The sequence below is a fragment of the Rhea americana genome, unplaced genomic scaffold, assembly GCF_003343005.1.
Source record: "Rhea americana isolate MKP2758 unplaced genomic scaffold, rheAme1 scaffold_13, whole genome shotgun sequence".
Lineage (NCBI taxonomy): Eukaryota > Metazoa > Chordata > Aves > Rheiformes > Rheidae > Rhea > Rhea americana.
This window is the reverse complement of record NW_028185372.1, coordinates 4,495,421-4,511,123: the sequence shown is the minus strand read 5'-3', so window position 1 is coordinate 4,511,123 and position 15,703 is coordinate 4,495,421. Positions and strand designations below refer to the sequence as shown.

The 15,703-nt window shown below is 38.0% G+C and overlaps 1 protein-coding gene across 2 annotated transcripts; it reads right to left on the bottom strand.

Moving 5' to 3' along the window:
* Positions 1-383: 383 nt before the first annotated feature.
* Positions 384-15,651, bottom strand: ZBTB35 (zinc finger and BTB domain containing 35). Of its 2 annotated transcripts, none has more exons than XM_085326390.1 (7): positions 12,854-15,651; positions 11,027-11,128; positions 10,134-10,278; positions 7,895-8,258; positions 7,570-7,792; positions 4,870-5,000; positions 384-2,153 (listed from the first exon to the last, which is right to left on the bottom strand). In XM_085326390.1, exons 1-7 carry the CDS (start codon positions 12,975-12,977, stop codon positions 1,494-1,496), a joined length of 1,749 nt encoding a protein of 582 aa, XP_085182516.1. In that variant the 5' UTR covers positions 12,978-15,651; the 3' UTR covers positions 384-1,493. The 2 variants fall into 2 exon arrangements, with proteins under 2 accessions (XP_085182516.1, XP_085182515.1); XM_085326389.1 differs by having other exon boundaries at positions 7,570-8,258; positions 12,854-12,992; positions 13,571-15,651.
* Between the last annotated feature and the right edge of the window lie 52 nt (positions 15,652-15,703).

Sequence of the window (15,703 nt, the reverse complement as noted above, 5' to 3'; positions counted from 1 at the left end):
TGAGACTACATAAAAATATTTGAACAAGTCTGAGGAAATCTGCACTTGGAGAAGACTGAGTAGAAAAGCCTAATTTTAATTAAGATCTRTAGAATTATTCAGAGCATTAGAGAACTCTTGCATGATTTCCCCCTTAAGGGAAAGTTTTTCAGAAATATGAAGCACCTCTAACCTCAAGGCAATAATTGAAAATTAGAAGTTCTTAGCATCTTCAAAAATACAGCCAGATCAGTATTTACTAAACAAGTCTTACAATAATGAACTCTTATCTTAACAAAATGAGACTGATACCTAACAGTGGAACCTGGCACTGTAATTGATCTGTAAAACAGTCATCTCCTCACTCGTTCCCTAACTTATTGGATGAAGCAAATAATGCAACATTTCATGGTTGGTACTGTTTTATTGTCTAATATTGATTAAAATATTTACATTCCTACTTTTTACTCCATATTTAACACTCATACCTATGGCTTTTACTTTTATTTTTAGCACAACATCTTTGTGTCAAGTGTCAGAATTTCATTTCAAAAAAACCCAGGAACCTGATACCATATAGACAAATCATCTCTATGTTTAAACATAGTCATTTTTAAAAATGAAAAATTTATAAAAGAGGAGTCCGATAGTAGGATGCTTTCTTCCAGCTCATGTTTACCACAGATTCTACTGGGCTTTTCCTATTTTAAAGTGTCCCTTTTAAAGTGTCCCTCTGCCTCCATGTGGAATCTGTTTTCTCCCTCAACCCCTCCCCCCAATCTAAATTGAATGCAAAAAATCGGTTGCTGACAGTTTTAAGCAAAAATATAAAGCACTATAACATTACCTACATTGCCTTTAACTGYACTAGGTTCTTGAACACTCTAGGAGCTTTGTGGAAGTTTTAATCAGTCAGTGTTGAAAAGGCACGGGATTTTTGTGCTCCAAGACCTCCATGATTTTTCCCCAGCCTGAAAGTTCAGAAGYACTCGGTTGACAGAGAACTAACCGGATTAAAAGGAAAGCAAGGACTGCTGTTAGGACACAGCACTGTTGTTGGATGGCAAACAGTTTGCCTAAAAAAATCACAGGTACCCAACTGGCTGTTTACATTAGAACCCAACAGATGTTAACTAATTCTTTTGCTGTAGACACCCTGCAAATCTGTAACAAGAGCTTGATTCTATGGCAAGAGGAAGAGAGGTCAAATTACTTTTATGTATACCTGGGCATGGTATAACAGTGATACAGGCATTTCATTATTAAAATCCTCACAAAGCTGTCCATTTCTGTGGTAGTTTCTGCTCCTTGGTACTACATGAATGGAAAAGTTTTCTCTCATGTATAAGAGATATTTAGTTGGACATGAAGAAAATTAACTTTGGTCCACTTGTCCAGCTTCCTGAGGACAGCATACTGGAAAGCTGATCACTGATGGTGCAAAAACTAATGTAAAAGTTAACACAAATAATTTGGTATTTCATCCCTAAACCTGCACAATGTGGTTATTTGTCCTAGTCATCCACCTTTTCATTTTGTGTGTCTACTAATTGTTGAGTTAAGTCTTCAGCTTGTTCATGATCTTCCTTATTTGTATCTTCTACTGGACTAGGCTCCTTTTCTTCTGCTTCTCCTTGATCAACATTTTCATATTCTACTTGTTCAAGTTCCGTTCCATCTATAAGTTCTGCCTGTACTTCTTCCATTTGTATTTGATTTACATGCTCAACATGTAACTGCTCCACATGAACCTCAGCACCTTGTTCAGTCTGAATGTGTTCAACTTCCAAGTAGCTAATTTGTACCTGTTCTTGCAGTTCATCTATCTGCGTGCCTTTCACTTGATTGTCCTGTATGAGATCCTGGTGCATCTGTTCCACAGTTACTTGTGCAGGATCCACTTGTACCTGAATTACTGGTAGCACATGGACTTGCTCCACTTGTTCTATAATAGTCATTGATGTTACTGGTTCTGCTTCCACAGCTTCCACTGGAAGAACTTCTTCTGTCACTATTCGTTCTGAAATATTGTGTATGTCTTTGAGGTGCCTTCTCAGCTCACTGCCTTGCATAAACCACAAATCACATAAGGTGCAGTGGTTGGGTTTGTCACCTGTATGTATTACCAAGTGATCTTTAAATTGATCCCAGCTGTTAAACACGCTGTTACACACCTGAAACAAAGATACAGTATGTTAAACAGTGCCAACTGAAATATGAAAAAGCGTACTATTTCACATCATGGCTTTACACAGTGTAGCTTCTTGCTACTTGGATTAAAAAAAATGCATGTTAGAGGTCAAAGCTGTAAATACAGCTTCAAACGTACAGAATGCCTGCTTTTGGGGGGCTGTTTTTCTTAAGCAGCAGCATGTCACTGAATTACATACACAGGATACCTACAGACTTTATGGATCTGTGCAGCATTTGACTATTTTCTTAATTTAAACTTATCATGTGAAATTCACACACAGAATCATGACCCAATAAAATTCTGGTGCTAGAATTGTGTGTGGAAAGCTATTTTTATAAAAATACTGTATGATGAAACTATAACACAAATTGTCCTTTTACTGAAGTTCTAGATGCAGTACCACTAGCCAACTTTTCCTCATCAGCTTTCATTTGTTATAGTATTGAGATTTAACTGGCTAGAATAAACTCTTCCATTTTGCCATTTCAAAAAAAATATATATATATATATTTATATTTATATATATATTTATATTTATATATATATTTATATTTATATATATATTTATATTTATATATATATTTATATTTATATNTATATATATATTTATATTTATATATATATTTATATTTATATATATATTTATATTTATATATATATTTATATTTATATATATATTTATATTTATATATATATATACACACACACACACACACAAAGAGTGATTTCAGCAGATAAAGATCTCTGAAAATTTTATCCCTTAAGTCTCTTCCAGTTGAAATTGCTGCCTACACTGCAGATGCACTGTTTTCAGAAAGCACTTAAGCACACTTCTTCCCTCAGCTGGCACTGAAATAAGCACCTTGAAAATGATACACAAAAACACTGCAGACATGGATGAGGTGCTAAGATGTAGAGATGAAGGAGTGGGATAGACTTGTGCCTGGGGTAAAGAGACAGGCTCAAGAGTCTTGTCCATGCTAGTGTTCTTGGCTGTAGAAAGAAGCAAAGAACACTCTACAAGTTTGAACACTCCTTCACTGTCAGCAAATATTTTTGAAACAAAGTATTCTACCTCCTCCTCATTTCCCGCAATAAGCACAGAAAGACAATGGAATATCTGACAGGGATTAATTCAAAGAATAGGTTTGTGAAATGGAGCTAAATAGCACCATTTTGCTGTTGAAGTCTGATAAAACCAAGCTAGTGATGCACTCCCTCCACACCCAGTTTGCACTTCTGAATAAAGGAAGCTGCATTTACACTCTTAAAAATACTAAGCTTATAGTCAAGCACTCAAAATTAGTCAGTCRTTATATTAAGGCAATGACTATCACTAATGCCTAAGTATGTAATTATCGTTCTTGCCATAAATCTTGGCCTAACTCAGCACACAAAATACACAAAAAACACTGAAAGTGCTCGTTGAGCAAATTCATTTTTTTCTCCACTTTGTTTGTTGAGCTAAGATTTTGTTATTGATCACTATCTAATTTAGTTGTAGAGTCAAAGACTTATGAAAAATTTATTTAAGAACTACTGTAGTGGCTAAGGGCTTAAGAAACATTAATCCACATTTCACAAAAGTTGTGAAAGAAGGTGATACCATTTGAGAAACTGAAAGCTATAAACCAGAGCAATTAAACTGAAGKATTGCAAAGATAATAGTTTCAAATTGAATATACTGTTTTAAGTACAACTGTATAAGTAGTTCTTATGTTCAAGACCTATAAATTTATCATTAAGACAGTTGCACTCTCAAGGACTAGCTTCAGAGTAACATAACTATATTATATAACAGCACCAGTGAAACTTCTGGTTAAATGATCTGATTAATAACGTGAAGAATTCAATTATCTCCTATTGTGTTCACTACTTTCTGTGAATGAGCTCACCCTTTCTTTCGAGACAAATAAAGCTGATGTCCAGCAATTTTCTYCAATGCGCAACCCAATTTAACCTCAAAACATAGCTGTTCTGTGAACTGAAAGAGCTAAGTCTCTTAAGGAAAAAAAGAACAAAAAACCCACAACACATTTGTGTTCTTTTTAAGACTGTAACAGTGTTGGTACAGCAAAATGGTAAATAGAAGTCCTACAACCAATTTCCATTCTCACATTTCTGGCTTTAGAAAGCTGATTATTAAAAGCTAAATAATATTCTTCTGAGCAGCTTTTAGAATGTCAGTTACAAATAGTGTCCAAGTAYCTCAGCTATCCATTTATAGCATTTATGTTTAAGAGACACTACAGATTGTCATGAGTTGGAACAACTTTCCAGACAAGAGTCAAGATGTTGGGTATCAAACAAAAGAACAATAAAATAGGAAATAAAATAGTACTTTGCATTTTGGACTTTAGTGAAGCATGCTCACAAGCAGGAAAGGCCTAGGTCTGTGCATCAAGAACCTTGAAAAGGAAGCAGAAAGATCAGTAAAATGCAGCTAAACACTTACCTACCCATAAGCATCTCTATGATTAACAAAGTGTTATGAAGCTCCACATGTTAAATGGAACCACCTAGATATAAAGAACTGATCYGGATGTTACAGTCGGATATGATCCTTATAGGTATTTTACTAGAGTGGGTTCATGTCTCCAATAACTACTACTCATTGCCTTTTCAACTCAGTATTCCCACACTTCCTCAACACAGGAAGCAGGTAACTAGCCTCATACCCTACTTCCACTACTCACCTGACATTCATACAGCTTCTTTCTTCCYTTTTTAGCTCCAGCTCCAGACTGACAGGCTGTCAAGTGACATTTGAGTGTGCTATTCCTAGCAAAACGTTCGTGGCAGTTTGGACATTCAAATGGTTTCTCACCTAGTAAGACAGGCACAGAGATTTGTAAGTATAGATGAAAGAACCAGTTTTCTGTCAGCTTTCCCCTTTTCACCTCTCCCCTTTGTGTAGATAGAGATATATGCTGAAAAGACTTGGGGGAAAAATATTTTAAAGCGCTAAGAGGCRATCAACTAGATTATTCTACAAAATAAGAGAAAGGCAGTTTATATAACCTTTACTTATGTAAATAAAAGGGCAAACCTAATGTGGAGTCAAAAAACTCTTGTTTAGAAAAAGACAATTTAACATAATTACAGATAACATTTAAAGTAAAGTATTTATGCAACTTACAGAAGTAGCTGCTATTTCATTAAAATATTTTACAGAAGAGCAGTATTTTTTGACTTAATATTTACAGTTAAAGACTCAGCTTTAGTAATTATAGTCATCTGTTATTCAGGAAGAAAGTAATTTAGTAATTTAGATAAAATTTTATTTTCAAGAATTATAACTCAGCTTATGCTYGAGAGTTTTGTTTTCCTGAAACAGAGCTCAATATAAAACTGATAACTTGTTCCTCTTTCCCCAGTGTGTCATCCCACCACTAGCTTAGTCTTACCAAGTAAGATCCGCTCTCATTCTGAGAGGAGATTKTCCGATATAGTGCTGGTCCTTTAAAATCTTACAGATACAGGAAAGAGTTTCCCCCAAATAAATGCTTTTTAATCCCCTCAAAAGAAATTCAGAGTTCTTCATAACAGTACATACTATGATTTTTATTTGCCTAATATATAGGGAACATCAATTAATTCATCTGGTACCATAAAAACACTACATCAGTATTTAAATTGAGTTTAGAGAGAAGTATTAATAAGCCCCCCCCCYTTTTTTTTTCCACTAAAATACTCGAGGAAGAAATGTATCAAATGAATTCCTTTGTAGCACTTATTCAAGGTATGCAAACCATTTATATGGCCATTTATTCATTTCTACAGTTTAAAAGTACATGTCCCATAAAACTTAGATTTACCACAGAATTGCAAAGACCTTGATTAAATTTTCCAAAGTTTATATTTTTGTAAATACAGATTAGTACAGTTAAAGCGTTGATTAGTTTGGCAGCTTGGAAGTCAAATTCCTTCACTTCCATCTTTGCTCATGTGAGTACCTGYACCCTTCATAAAAGGGAAAAATATCTATCCATAAATCCTATATATCAATCTATCCATCTATAATCAAAAAGGCCTTTTTTTTTGAGAACTACTCAGCAGTCAAAATTCCCAGTCAAACCACAGGGAATCAAAGTTGTTCATTGTCTCTTTCTGCTAGGGGACAAGCTTCATAAAACCCCAAGATTAGACAAGCATATGTTGAACAGTAGCTTCATTCTAAGAATAACTTGTATACAAGTAAATTGTTTTTCTTGTGGAAGACAAGTTACAGCTATTGAATTCCATGGATATATGTTATTTAAAGTGCAGCCTTGCAGAAACTGTCCTCCTGCGAGTTACTTATGATTTTAAGTGAAATCTCATTCATTCTCATAATGGAGAAAAAGATAATCATGAGATCATGTTAATATGTTCAGTTATGTGATATTCAAGGCRGTTGTCTTAGAGCAAGCTACCAGCCAGTGACATATTTCTTCTGTTCTTACTCAGATTCTTACAGTCAGAAGCTGCTTAAGGCTCTGCTGAGACAAGGTGGAGGGGGGGGAGGAAAGGAGAAAAGAAAACCAGCAATGTCAAATTATATCAAACGTGATTATCCACATCCATAGGCTGTCTTTGTTCATCATTTCTTCATCATCTGCTACTTYCAGTTTATTACCGGCCTTGTAAATAAGTAGCAACAGGATCACACAYGTTGTAGGACTTTTTATCCTCAGCCTTTTAATTTTATTTAGTTTTCAATCAATGCCATGCAGAATTCAGAGCTTAGAAAGCTTTTGGCTCAATACAAGTTTTTTTCCCCTGCATTTCCTGTGATGTGCAGAGTTGCTTTGTCCCCAGAACCCTTTGCTGCAACAGTAACCAACCTGTGGTGACATCTGGGTTACTCTGGTAATCTACCACTAACTTCTCTCTGAAAAGACTTCTTAAGTACCTTTACTTGGCTTGGTCATAACAGAAAAACACTCCCTTCTTTATAAAGGATAAGGATTCTTTAAAGCCTTTTTATAATGGCTACTTTTAAGTGGCTATTGGGAGTAGATAAGATACAGTGTCGTATTAATACCCAGCAGTCCCATACCCAGGTGCAAAGAAGTTCTAGTCAGGAGGCTTTAACAACAAAAACAAGCTGCAAAAGAATAGGGCTGCTACCCTCCATTAAATTCTTCCTGATGAATTGTGACTGACATTAAAAACCATCTAGAGAATGCCCATTTTGAACTGCTTAAAATATGTATCTCACCACAGCATCTATTTTTCACAGTTTATATGAGGGCGGGGGGAAGAAATCAACATTTCAGTTTAAACAGAAGCCAAATATTGCTAGCATTGTTACTGCTCCCAGGTCAGAGCATATGCTTCAGCATCTTCTCTACTTCACTAAAACATGCGAGATGTTAGAGCCAAAGCCACAAGTACAGGAGTAGTGCTCTTACCTGTGTGTTTCCGAAGGTGCTCTTTAAAATGTCCAAAATGGTCAAACTGTTTATCACAGTACTGGCATATATGTATTTTTTTGCCAGGTCTTTGCTTCTTGCTGGCGCCACCTTCATCAAGGTGGTAACAGGTGAGGTGCTGTTTCAAAGCACTCTCCCGTAGGTACCTTTTATTGCATATGTCACACTTGTAACTCTCAGTAGAGTGTGTTTTCATGTGTTCCTTAAAATGGTAAAACAATTTAAACGAACGGTTACATTTCTCACAGTGGAATAAATTGTTCACGTGTGACAGTTGAAGTTCCACAATTTCAATACCTTCTACCTGTTTGCACGAGGGATCAAGTGCACTGTCACCTTCTTCTTGGATCTGGCATTTTCTCTCCCCCTGACGATACTTGCTGGTGATATCTGCCAAAAGAGCCAAAGCTGATTCATCTGACGTACCAGTAGTCTGTATGTACTTTATGGATTGCTCTGCAGAAGCCACTTCTTCAAGTGTTTCAATGCTGTCATCTTCCACTTCAATTGTCCCTTCAGCAATCTCAACCTCAATTTCAACAGGCTCCGATTCTGCAGATGGCAATGTTTCTGTGATAACATTAGAGGTTTCAGCTATCTTCCTCTTTTTCAGTTTATTTTTACCTTGTGTTTGATTTGATTCTAAGGGTGATGAATTTTCTTTGTTCCTGTAAAAAATTTGCATAAAAATGGTTAAGATCCACCAGCACTTACCTGACAATTCCTCCCTGATATTAAGCTTCTGCATTAAACACCTTCTAGCTGTTTCTCAAAGGAGTTGCATGATGCAAGACCACATAATCTGCATGTATTTCTAAAGGTAATTTGTCCTAATCCATATTCCTTACAGCTGTAAAATAGCATTGTTAAAGCTGTGGAGTCTCTCACATGAGGTTTCTCAACCATTTTCAAAAGCTCTGCTTAAAAGATAAACATATCAAAGAGAAAGAACAGTTAGCCTAATTTCTTGTTTTAATCCAAGAAACTTGTGAAATTCTGCACCTTGGAAGAAAACTTCCCTCAAGGGAGGAGTTTTGCCCTGCCTTCTCAGAAATGAGATTCAAGTCCTTCCTATGCTATTCATCTTCTTTAAGCCCTGGAGAGCAAATGATTGCTCACAGTACTTATGGCTTGTTAGAGAAAACATACAGCTGTGACTTCAAACAATGATTATAATCACACCTCATACTTCAGGAAAGTGCACAGCTTACTGCTGTGTAAGAAAAATCTACATACTGGGATGAGGATAGAGTCAATTTCTTCAATTTTTGGGGCTTAAGAACTCCAGCTCTCTTCCTCCTCCTGTTCAAAAAAGGAGAATCTACAATTATAGAAATAAATGTTTTGTTCACTAAACACAAATGCAAGCCATTTTTTGATTATATTTGTTTCCTTGTAACTTAGTTAAAACATTTACTAGTGMAGGACAACAAATAACCTGCTACCAGGCTTAATCTTGATAATGTTCAAGAAACAGGGAAGAAGGAAAGGGAATAAGAGGAYAAGACTAGAAATACACAACTCTGTTGTTTTATTTTTCCTGTATAGAAAAGATACAACAACAAAGCCATGTGTGCTTATTCAGCTCTGCTGGCAATCCACAGAGTAAGTACTTAAAAATAAAAATCTATGCTAAAAAAAAAAAAAAAAAATCAGTGTACCATGTTACGGAAGTTTTTAAACAAAATGTTATTTGGTGCCACTATAGGAACTCTGGCCCAGTGCTGTTCCCTTGGCTAATGTGTTTATGGAGAGAYAAAAAGAACCAACAGCCTTTCCTTAAGCTTGACACAAAGGCATCTCAGAAGGTCTAGAAAAGACAGCAAGGATGACTGTAAAGCCAGGAACCATTTATTGCTCCCCGCTCTGCTTTCATGATGGAAGAGCAGTTCAGCATTCAGAAGGAAAGAGGACATTACAATATTCAGTGTTTAAGAGTGATAGGAAAGGAAAACAGCATAATGGAAATTGCACCTGCTTTTTTCAGGTTGCAGTTTGGTGACAGTACAGTTCCTGGCATTGGATAGAAGGTGACAGCAATATCTGATTAAGTGTTGATCCAGTATAAGACTGATTATAACTATTATATCTGTTCAAGTAATTTGAGAGATTAGTTTTGCATCAAGAAGCTTAAGATCACTGCCTATTCTCCCACAAATGGCAGAAAGCTATGTGAAATCAAAACACCAGCACAAACTCATTAATGCAGACTAACTACAAGATGCACACTGTCACTGCACGTCCAGCAAACTTCTCTGAACCTGGTACAGGTCACACAAAGTCACAGCCGACAATATACGCAACATTTGCTAGCCATGTCACTGGCCAACGAGTTCCAGTCCAAAGAATGTAACATTCATTTTTTTTAGCTTTGTAATTCCTACTCATACCTTACTGTAGAAGGGTATATGGTCCCACAGAAGTTTAGAAGGCTTCAGGATAAGGAATAGTGCTGCAAAACACTGGTAGCCTGCTCTGGTAAAAAAGATTCCTCAGACAGTGCATTTCAGTGTTTAGGAAGAAAGACAGACCTATGAGTTTACCTGTTTTCAAGTGCTTTGATTGCTTCTAACATCTGTAGGTACTCAGCTGCTTTCCAAACATCATTTGCCTCTTCTTCACCTTGGACCATTAGTTTTGCTGTATAAGTGAACTCAATTAGGTGACGAAATGCCATGTTACTYACACCTGTTTAGAAGCAAGAAAAACAACAATTCAATCAGCAATTTCTCAATCTTGTCTGTTTGAAAAGTCTTGCCCTCTTATCTACGCAGCATTACGCTCAAATACTTTGGCTGCTCATTTTATGAAGCTGGCATTCTTGAAAGGCTCATGCTGGATTAAGAAGTCTGCTATAGAAATATGAAAATCTGGAAAATCTACAAAATCAAGCCACTAAGACAATCATAAAGGAAGAACAGAAGTAGTTTGTACAGGATAGTAAGAAGTAAACAGGCCACACAAATCAAAGACTATTCATTTAAACACAAAAGATGCAGTATCTGTCTCAAGAGACCTCTGAGCAGCAAGWTAATGGAGGCTGAAGTGCCCACCAGGGAAGTACTGCTCCATATCTCTGCTGTTCTTCACTCCACCAAGGCATCTGCCACTGACCACCACTGGGTGTTTTCAAGGAAAAGGTTGATATATTAGGTTGTCCTGAAAACATATAGGGACCGCAACCTCTATTAGGAATATACAGGAAAAGAGATAACACAATTTCCCTTCCAAAAGTGAAGGGAAATTTTTTTTCCAAGTTGTTTCCTTCAAGGGTAGTTTCTTCCAGTGGCAATAGCTGCCTCATGAACTGATACTCAAAGCTGACTATATGAGCAACCATGCATGTTACTCCATTTAGTCCGTACCACCAACATTGGGTTAATTTCTAGACTGAATACAGAACTGTAAAGGTTTTTATTTGCATAAATCAGATTACCTTCTATCTCCACCAAAGGTTCCTGAGTGAAATCTTGGAAGAATTTGTAGAAGAACTGGCTACAGGCAGCAAGAACTGCCTTATGAGCTTTGAAATGGTGACCTAGAAAGAGAGACATAAAACTTCAATTTAGGATAATACCTTCCTTATTCACAATAACAAACAAATCACAGATGCAAATAGTTAGAAGAATACAGCTGCAGAACATAGGCTACAAATCCATTCTAGAAGCACATGGTCACTTAATGTAGCTGCTTGCAACACAGGATACCATTGTAGGCAGTCTGTCCTTTCTTGTGCAAAACCTTGCTCACATCACTGACTTTGCTGAAGCTCTGCAACTCAATCACTTCGAGGACTAACTCACTGCAGAGTCTCTCTTTTCAGGTATTTAAGTTACAGGAAATTCCTGTGCGAATCTCTCTCCCTTATTATGTTTTAGCTAAGTTCTCAGGTTTTATCCAAATTCTCCTGTTTCTACTGAGCTTACAGATCAATGTATTTCATCACCATTTCAGTCAGCACAAACACCCTTGCAGTTCTGCTCTGTCCTTCCTGTTTTCCAGGTTGCACTGTGCTGCTACCAGGCACAGACATCAATATTCATAACGTACACAGGCAAGAGACAGGAGAAGCAACCTGGATTAGAACTACAAAGCTGCACAGGAAAATAGTTTTGTTCACCACAAAGGACTTGTTAATGCTAGAGCAGGAGCAAATATCCAGGATAAGTTTCGAGCAAGCACTGCTACTGAAACTATGGTGACAGATTCTAGAAAAGTAATCTTTTCCCAGTTTGTTTGCCTTTTTCTAATTCAAGACCTTTTTCATTCATGGGAGTTCTTGCTATCCTTTCGAGARCGAGCTGGCTTTACTCTAGTTAAATCTGTCCTGGTAGATGCTGACTATTGTTTCTTGAATCAGAGTGGTTGAGGTTGGAAGAGACCTCTGGAGATCATCTAGTCCAACCTCCCTGCTCAAGCAGGGTCACCTAGAGCATGTTAGACAAGGTTGCATCCAGGCAGGTATTGATTATCTCCAGAGAAGGAGACTCCACAACCTCTCTGGGCAACCTGTTCCATTGYTCTGTCACCCTCACAGTAAAGAAGTTCTTCCTAATATTCAGGTGGAACTTCCTGTGTTTCAGTTTGTGCCTGTTGCCTCTTGTCCTTGAGCCTGAACAGCTTATCCATTCTAAGACATCTTCAGGACAAGATAAGAAAAGGAGGTGTTTGATATATCACATAAGGCTATTTCTTAACTGGATAAAAGCATGCAAAAGATGCAAGTGCTTATTAAGCTTATATTTGTCTCTCTAAATCACATAGGAAAAGAAAGTTGATTTCTTGTACCCTGCTTTAATTCTACATTAAAATAATGAGCAGATACCACAGAAGCAAATAGGCAATCTTATTTCAAGCTTTGAAAAAGTTTGTACAAGTTCTTTGCATGGATGCAGTTGGCTCAAGTTAGGGAGAAATATTTTAACAATGTTTTGGAAATACTTAGACAACATCTTAAATATAGCACTGCAGTTTCAAAGAGGGCTTCTATCTGAAAATATTTAGCCCCTTGGTTGAAAAAATTGAAGCACTCTTACTAACCACTGCTGGAAACTCCTTTTAAAATCTTGGGGTGCACAGAAAGAAGGAAGCCCACCTGCACCTCGCAGACCTGTACACAAATGGGAAGCAGGTAGGTTTTTTTGGTTTTGCTTTTTTTAAACTAGCCCAGTTTGACAACTGGCCCATGGGAAAAAATGGACAGCTTCCCAGCACAGCTTTCAGAATTCTCTGTCTACCAACAGGCCTATACGCCTATACGTACCATCTACAATCAGAGTGATATCTGTAAACTGGTCCTGCTCACGTTGTTCATTCAATCTATCCAAAATAACTTTATAATGTTCTGGGAACTCCTGGATGCATTCCATTGTCTCTTCAGCTTCCATGGCGAAAGGACTGGTCTACAAAAGATATTAGCAGAATAAGAATATTGTGCCACTCTGTAAATACACACAGTCAAATTAGTATAAAAATATGAACTAGCTGAAAATTTTTAATAGACTACAAAAAAATCAATAGAAACACAGAATTATTCACCTGATTTTAGCTAGCAGGTAGGACACACCTGGGTTAAAGTACAGTATGGCCTTACTTATACACAAAGACCAGTCAAACTCTTGGCCAATACACAAGAATATTTCTTCTACCAATTCAGCAGAGACCCATCGTCCTCAAAGCAGATAACGCATGGATRCAACATCTTCACAGCTGACTACTGAACAGTATCTCAGGAGCATGTCAGAATCTTTACACAGTTCCTTCATGCTATTCTACCAGTCCCCTTTACGGGCAAAYAGTTCTTAAAATTTTCAATTTTAAGCTACATTATAGATCTAGTTAACACAAGATGTTTACTTCCCTTAAATAACAATGTACTAAGGCAGCACTTCCCAGCTTTTGAGCACACAGGATTTGCCAGGGACTTAAAGCATTGTTACATTCAAGAGCAAARAACATATTATTCACCCAGCCTACTTACCTTGCAGGAGAAGTGTAAAATATTATTTTCCAACCTTTTGAAATGGGCACACAAATCATAAGTTTATAATMTGACATTCCTTCCTTCCTTATTATACAATAAATGTAGCTGGGTGTGTGATTTATGGAGGTTCTCAAATGAGATCAAGCAAAATCTCTGTGCCAGTGGATGAGATGTGGATGTTAGTCTGCTGTTTATGCAAGAGARCCTCTGGGAAAAGTCCAAACACTTGAAGAAAAGCATTTCACAAGCTAACTTTAGGTAAAATGACTTCAGATCTGCCCAGCAGCACTTCAACTCCCACATTCACATTGCTCTCACACTGAGAGCACCTWACAAATAGCAAAGACATTTCAGAACTACACTAGCAATTTATTTTCAGAGTCAAACTCACTTTGAAAAACAGTGGTTTCTGAGAGAAAACAATAATTAGGCTTGAATAAGTCTCAAATACACATGAGAAATACCTTCACTATATTGTTTTACTTAGTATGGGCAAAATAAGTTTCATAAACCTGCTCAAAACCAAAGAGAATAACAAGCTGAAAATTAGGAGAGCAGCTAGCATTAAACCTAACAGACTACAGAGCAGGAAGTGTATAGTGTGACAAATAAGCCAATGTGCCAGAAAAAAATATCCGAGCTGACGCTTGCTAACTCCCCAGTTCAGCTGTTTAAGTTCTGCCTCACTTCAAACACACATACTAGTAATGGGGTTTGATGGAAGCAGAGAGGAGAAAAATTRCTGGGTTACAATAGAGGCAAATACTTCTTTATTGCTAGCAGACATCAAATAGAGGAAATCATGAAACTCCTATTTTCRGCACAAGACAGACTCTTCCTTGTATCTAAGAAAACTGTCCCACGGAGCAGAGTCGTTTTACGAAGTGTCAGGGGAGGGAGGGAAGAGCAGAAGCATTTGCTTATGGAAGTCTAGTTCTACCTCTTATCAGTACTTTGCTAACTGGATGGCAAAACATATGTCAGGCTCTTAAAGCATGCAAAGACCAGCCTAGGGGAAGGGGTTGGGGGCAGGAGGAGRAGGTGAAATGAAAGTGAAAGAATGCTGTTCCTCCTGTTTTCACTTCACTTCTGTTACAGTGAACCTAAGATGACCAGCAACTCCTGCCTTTCCTTTACCATCTGGTGTCCCACATAAAAGTCTCACGTGAGAGAGACTTATCAGCTTCCTTATCAGCTGTTTACTTCATTGTTTAATTCTGTCTATTTTTGACAAGACATACAAAGATAGATGACTTGAAGTTAAAAGTAAAATTTCCTCAAAGTTAAAAAGTACTTGTTACAGTATCACTTGTGTATTCTCATTTTAAACTCTATGGTACTGCAGAAAAACAACATAGCAGCATACRTCAGCCTGAATACTTTGAAGGCAGAAGTGAGCAATACAGCACCAAGAGAAAAATCTTGGTAACATAACAAGGAAGACAGGCAGAAGAGACCTACTTAACAGTTACAGGCAGGCTTACAGGTGAGTGATAGAAACTATATTTACTACTTGATTCTCTACCTAGATTTTCTTGGAAGACTCAATTACASGCCTGACTTAACCGTAGCAGCTTGTGAAATTCACGTGACATGCGTAACATCTACAAACTGTTGCTAATAACTACTTCAGTGAAGCCATATTACTACTACTACACTCCTGGACCACAACAGGAACTCCTCTTATCTCAGGCATCAGACAAAACGCTCTCTCTGCCTGCACTGGCCAGCTCCGACCGTGGCTCGGCCTGCAGGCAGGCCGAGGGCCCTCACAGCAGACCGGCCGAGCAGGGGCCAGCTGTGGCTGCTTTTCGCAAGCACCACAGGAAGGCAGAACTGAAGGGGGCTTTTGGAGGATGACAAGCAAACTGCTCCGCTGGAAGTAGCCGCTTTGCCTCAGGAGCGGGAGGGAGSAATGAGGCATTCTTTTAAGCGCAAGGGGCGAGCACGAGGCAGCGCGCCCGGCCTCGCTGCCCGTATCGCCTCGCTAACGCGCTGCCCTCGCTCCAACGCGCTTCGCTACGCCCAGCTCGGAGGGAGAGCAGCGACGCGAATCCGCCTCCCGCGGCGCCTGAGAACAGCGGCTGCCCGGGGAGGAGGCGACCGCCACCGCGGCCCGCCGCTCCCGAC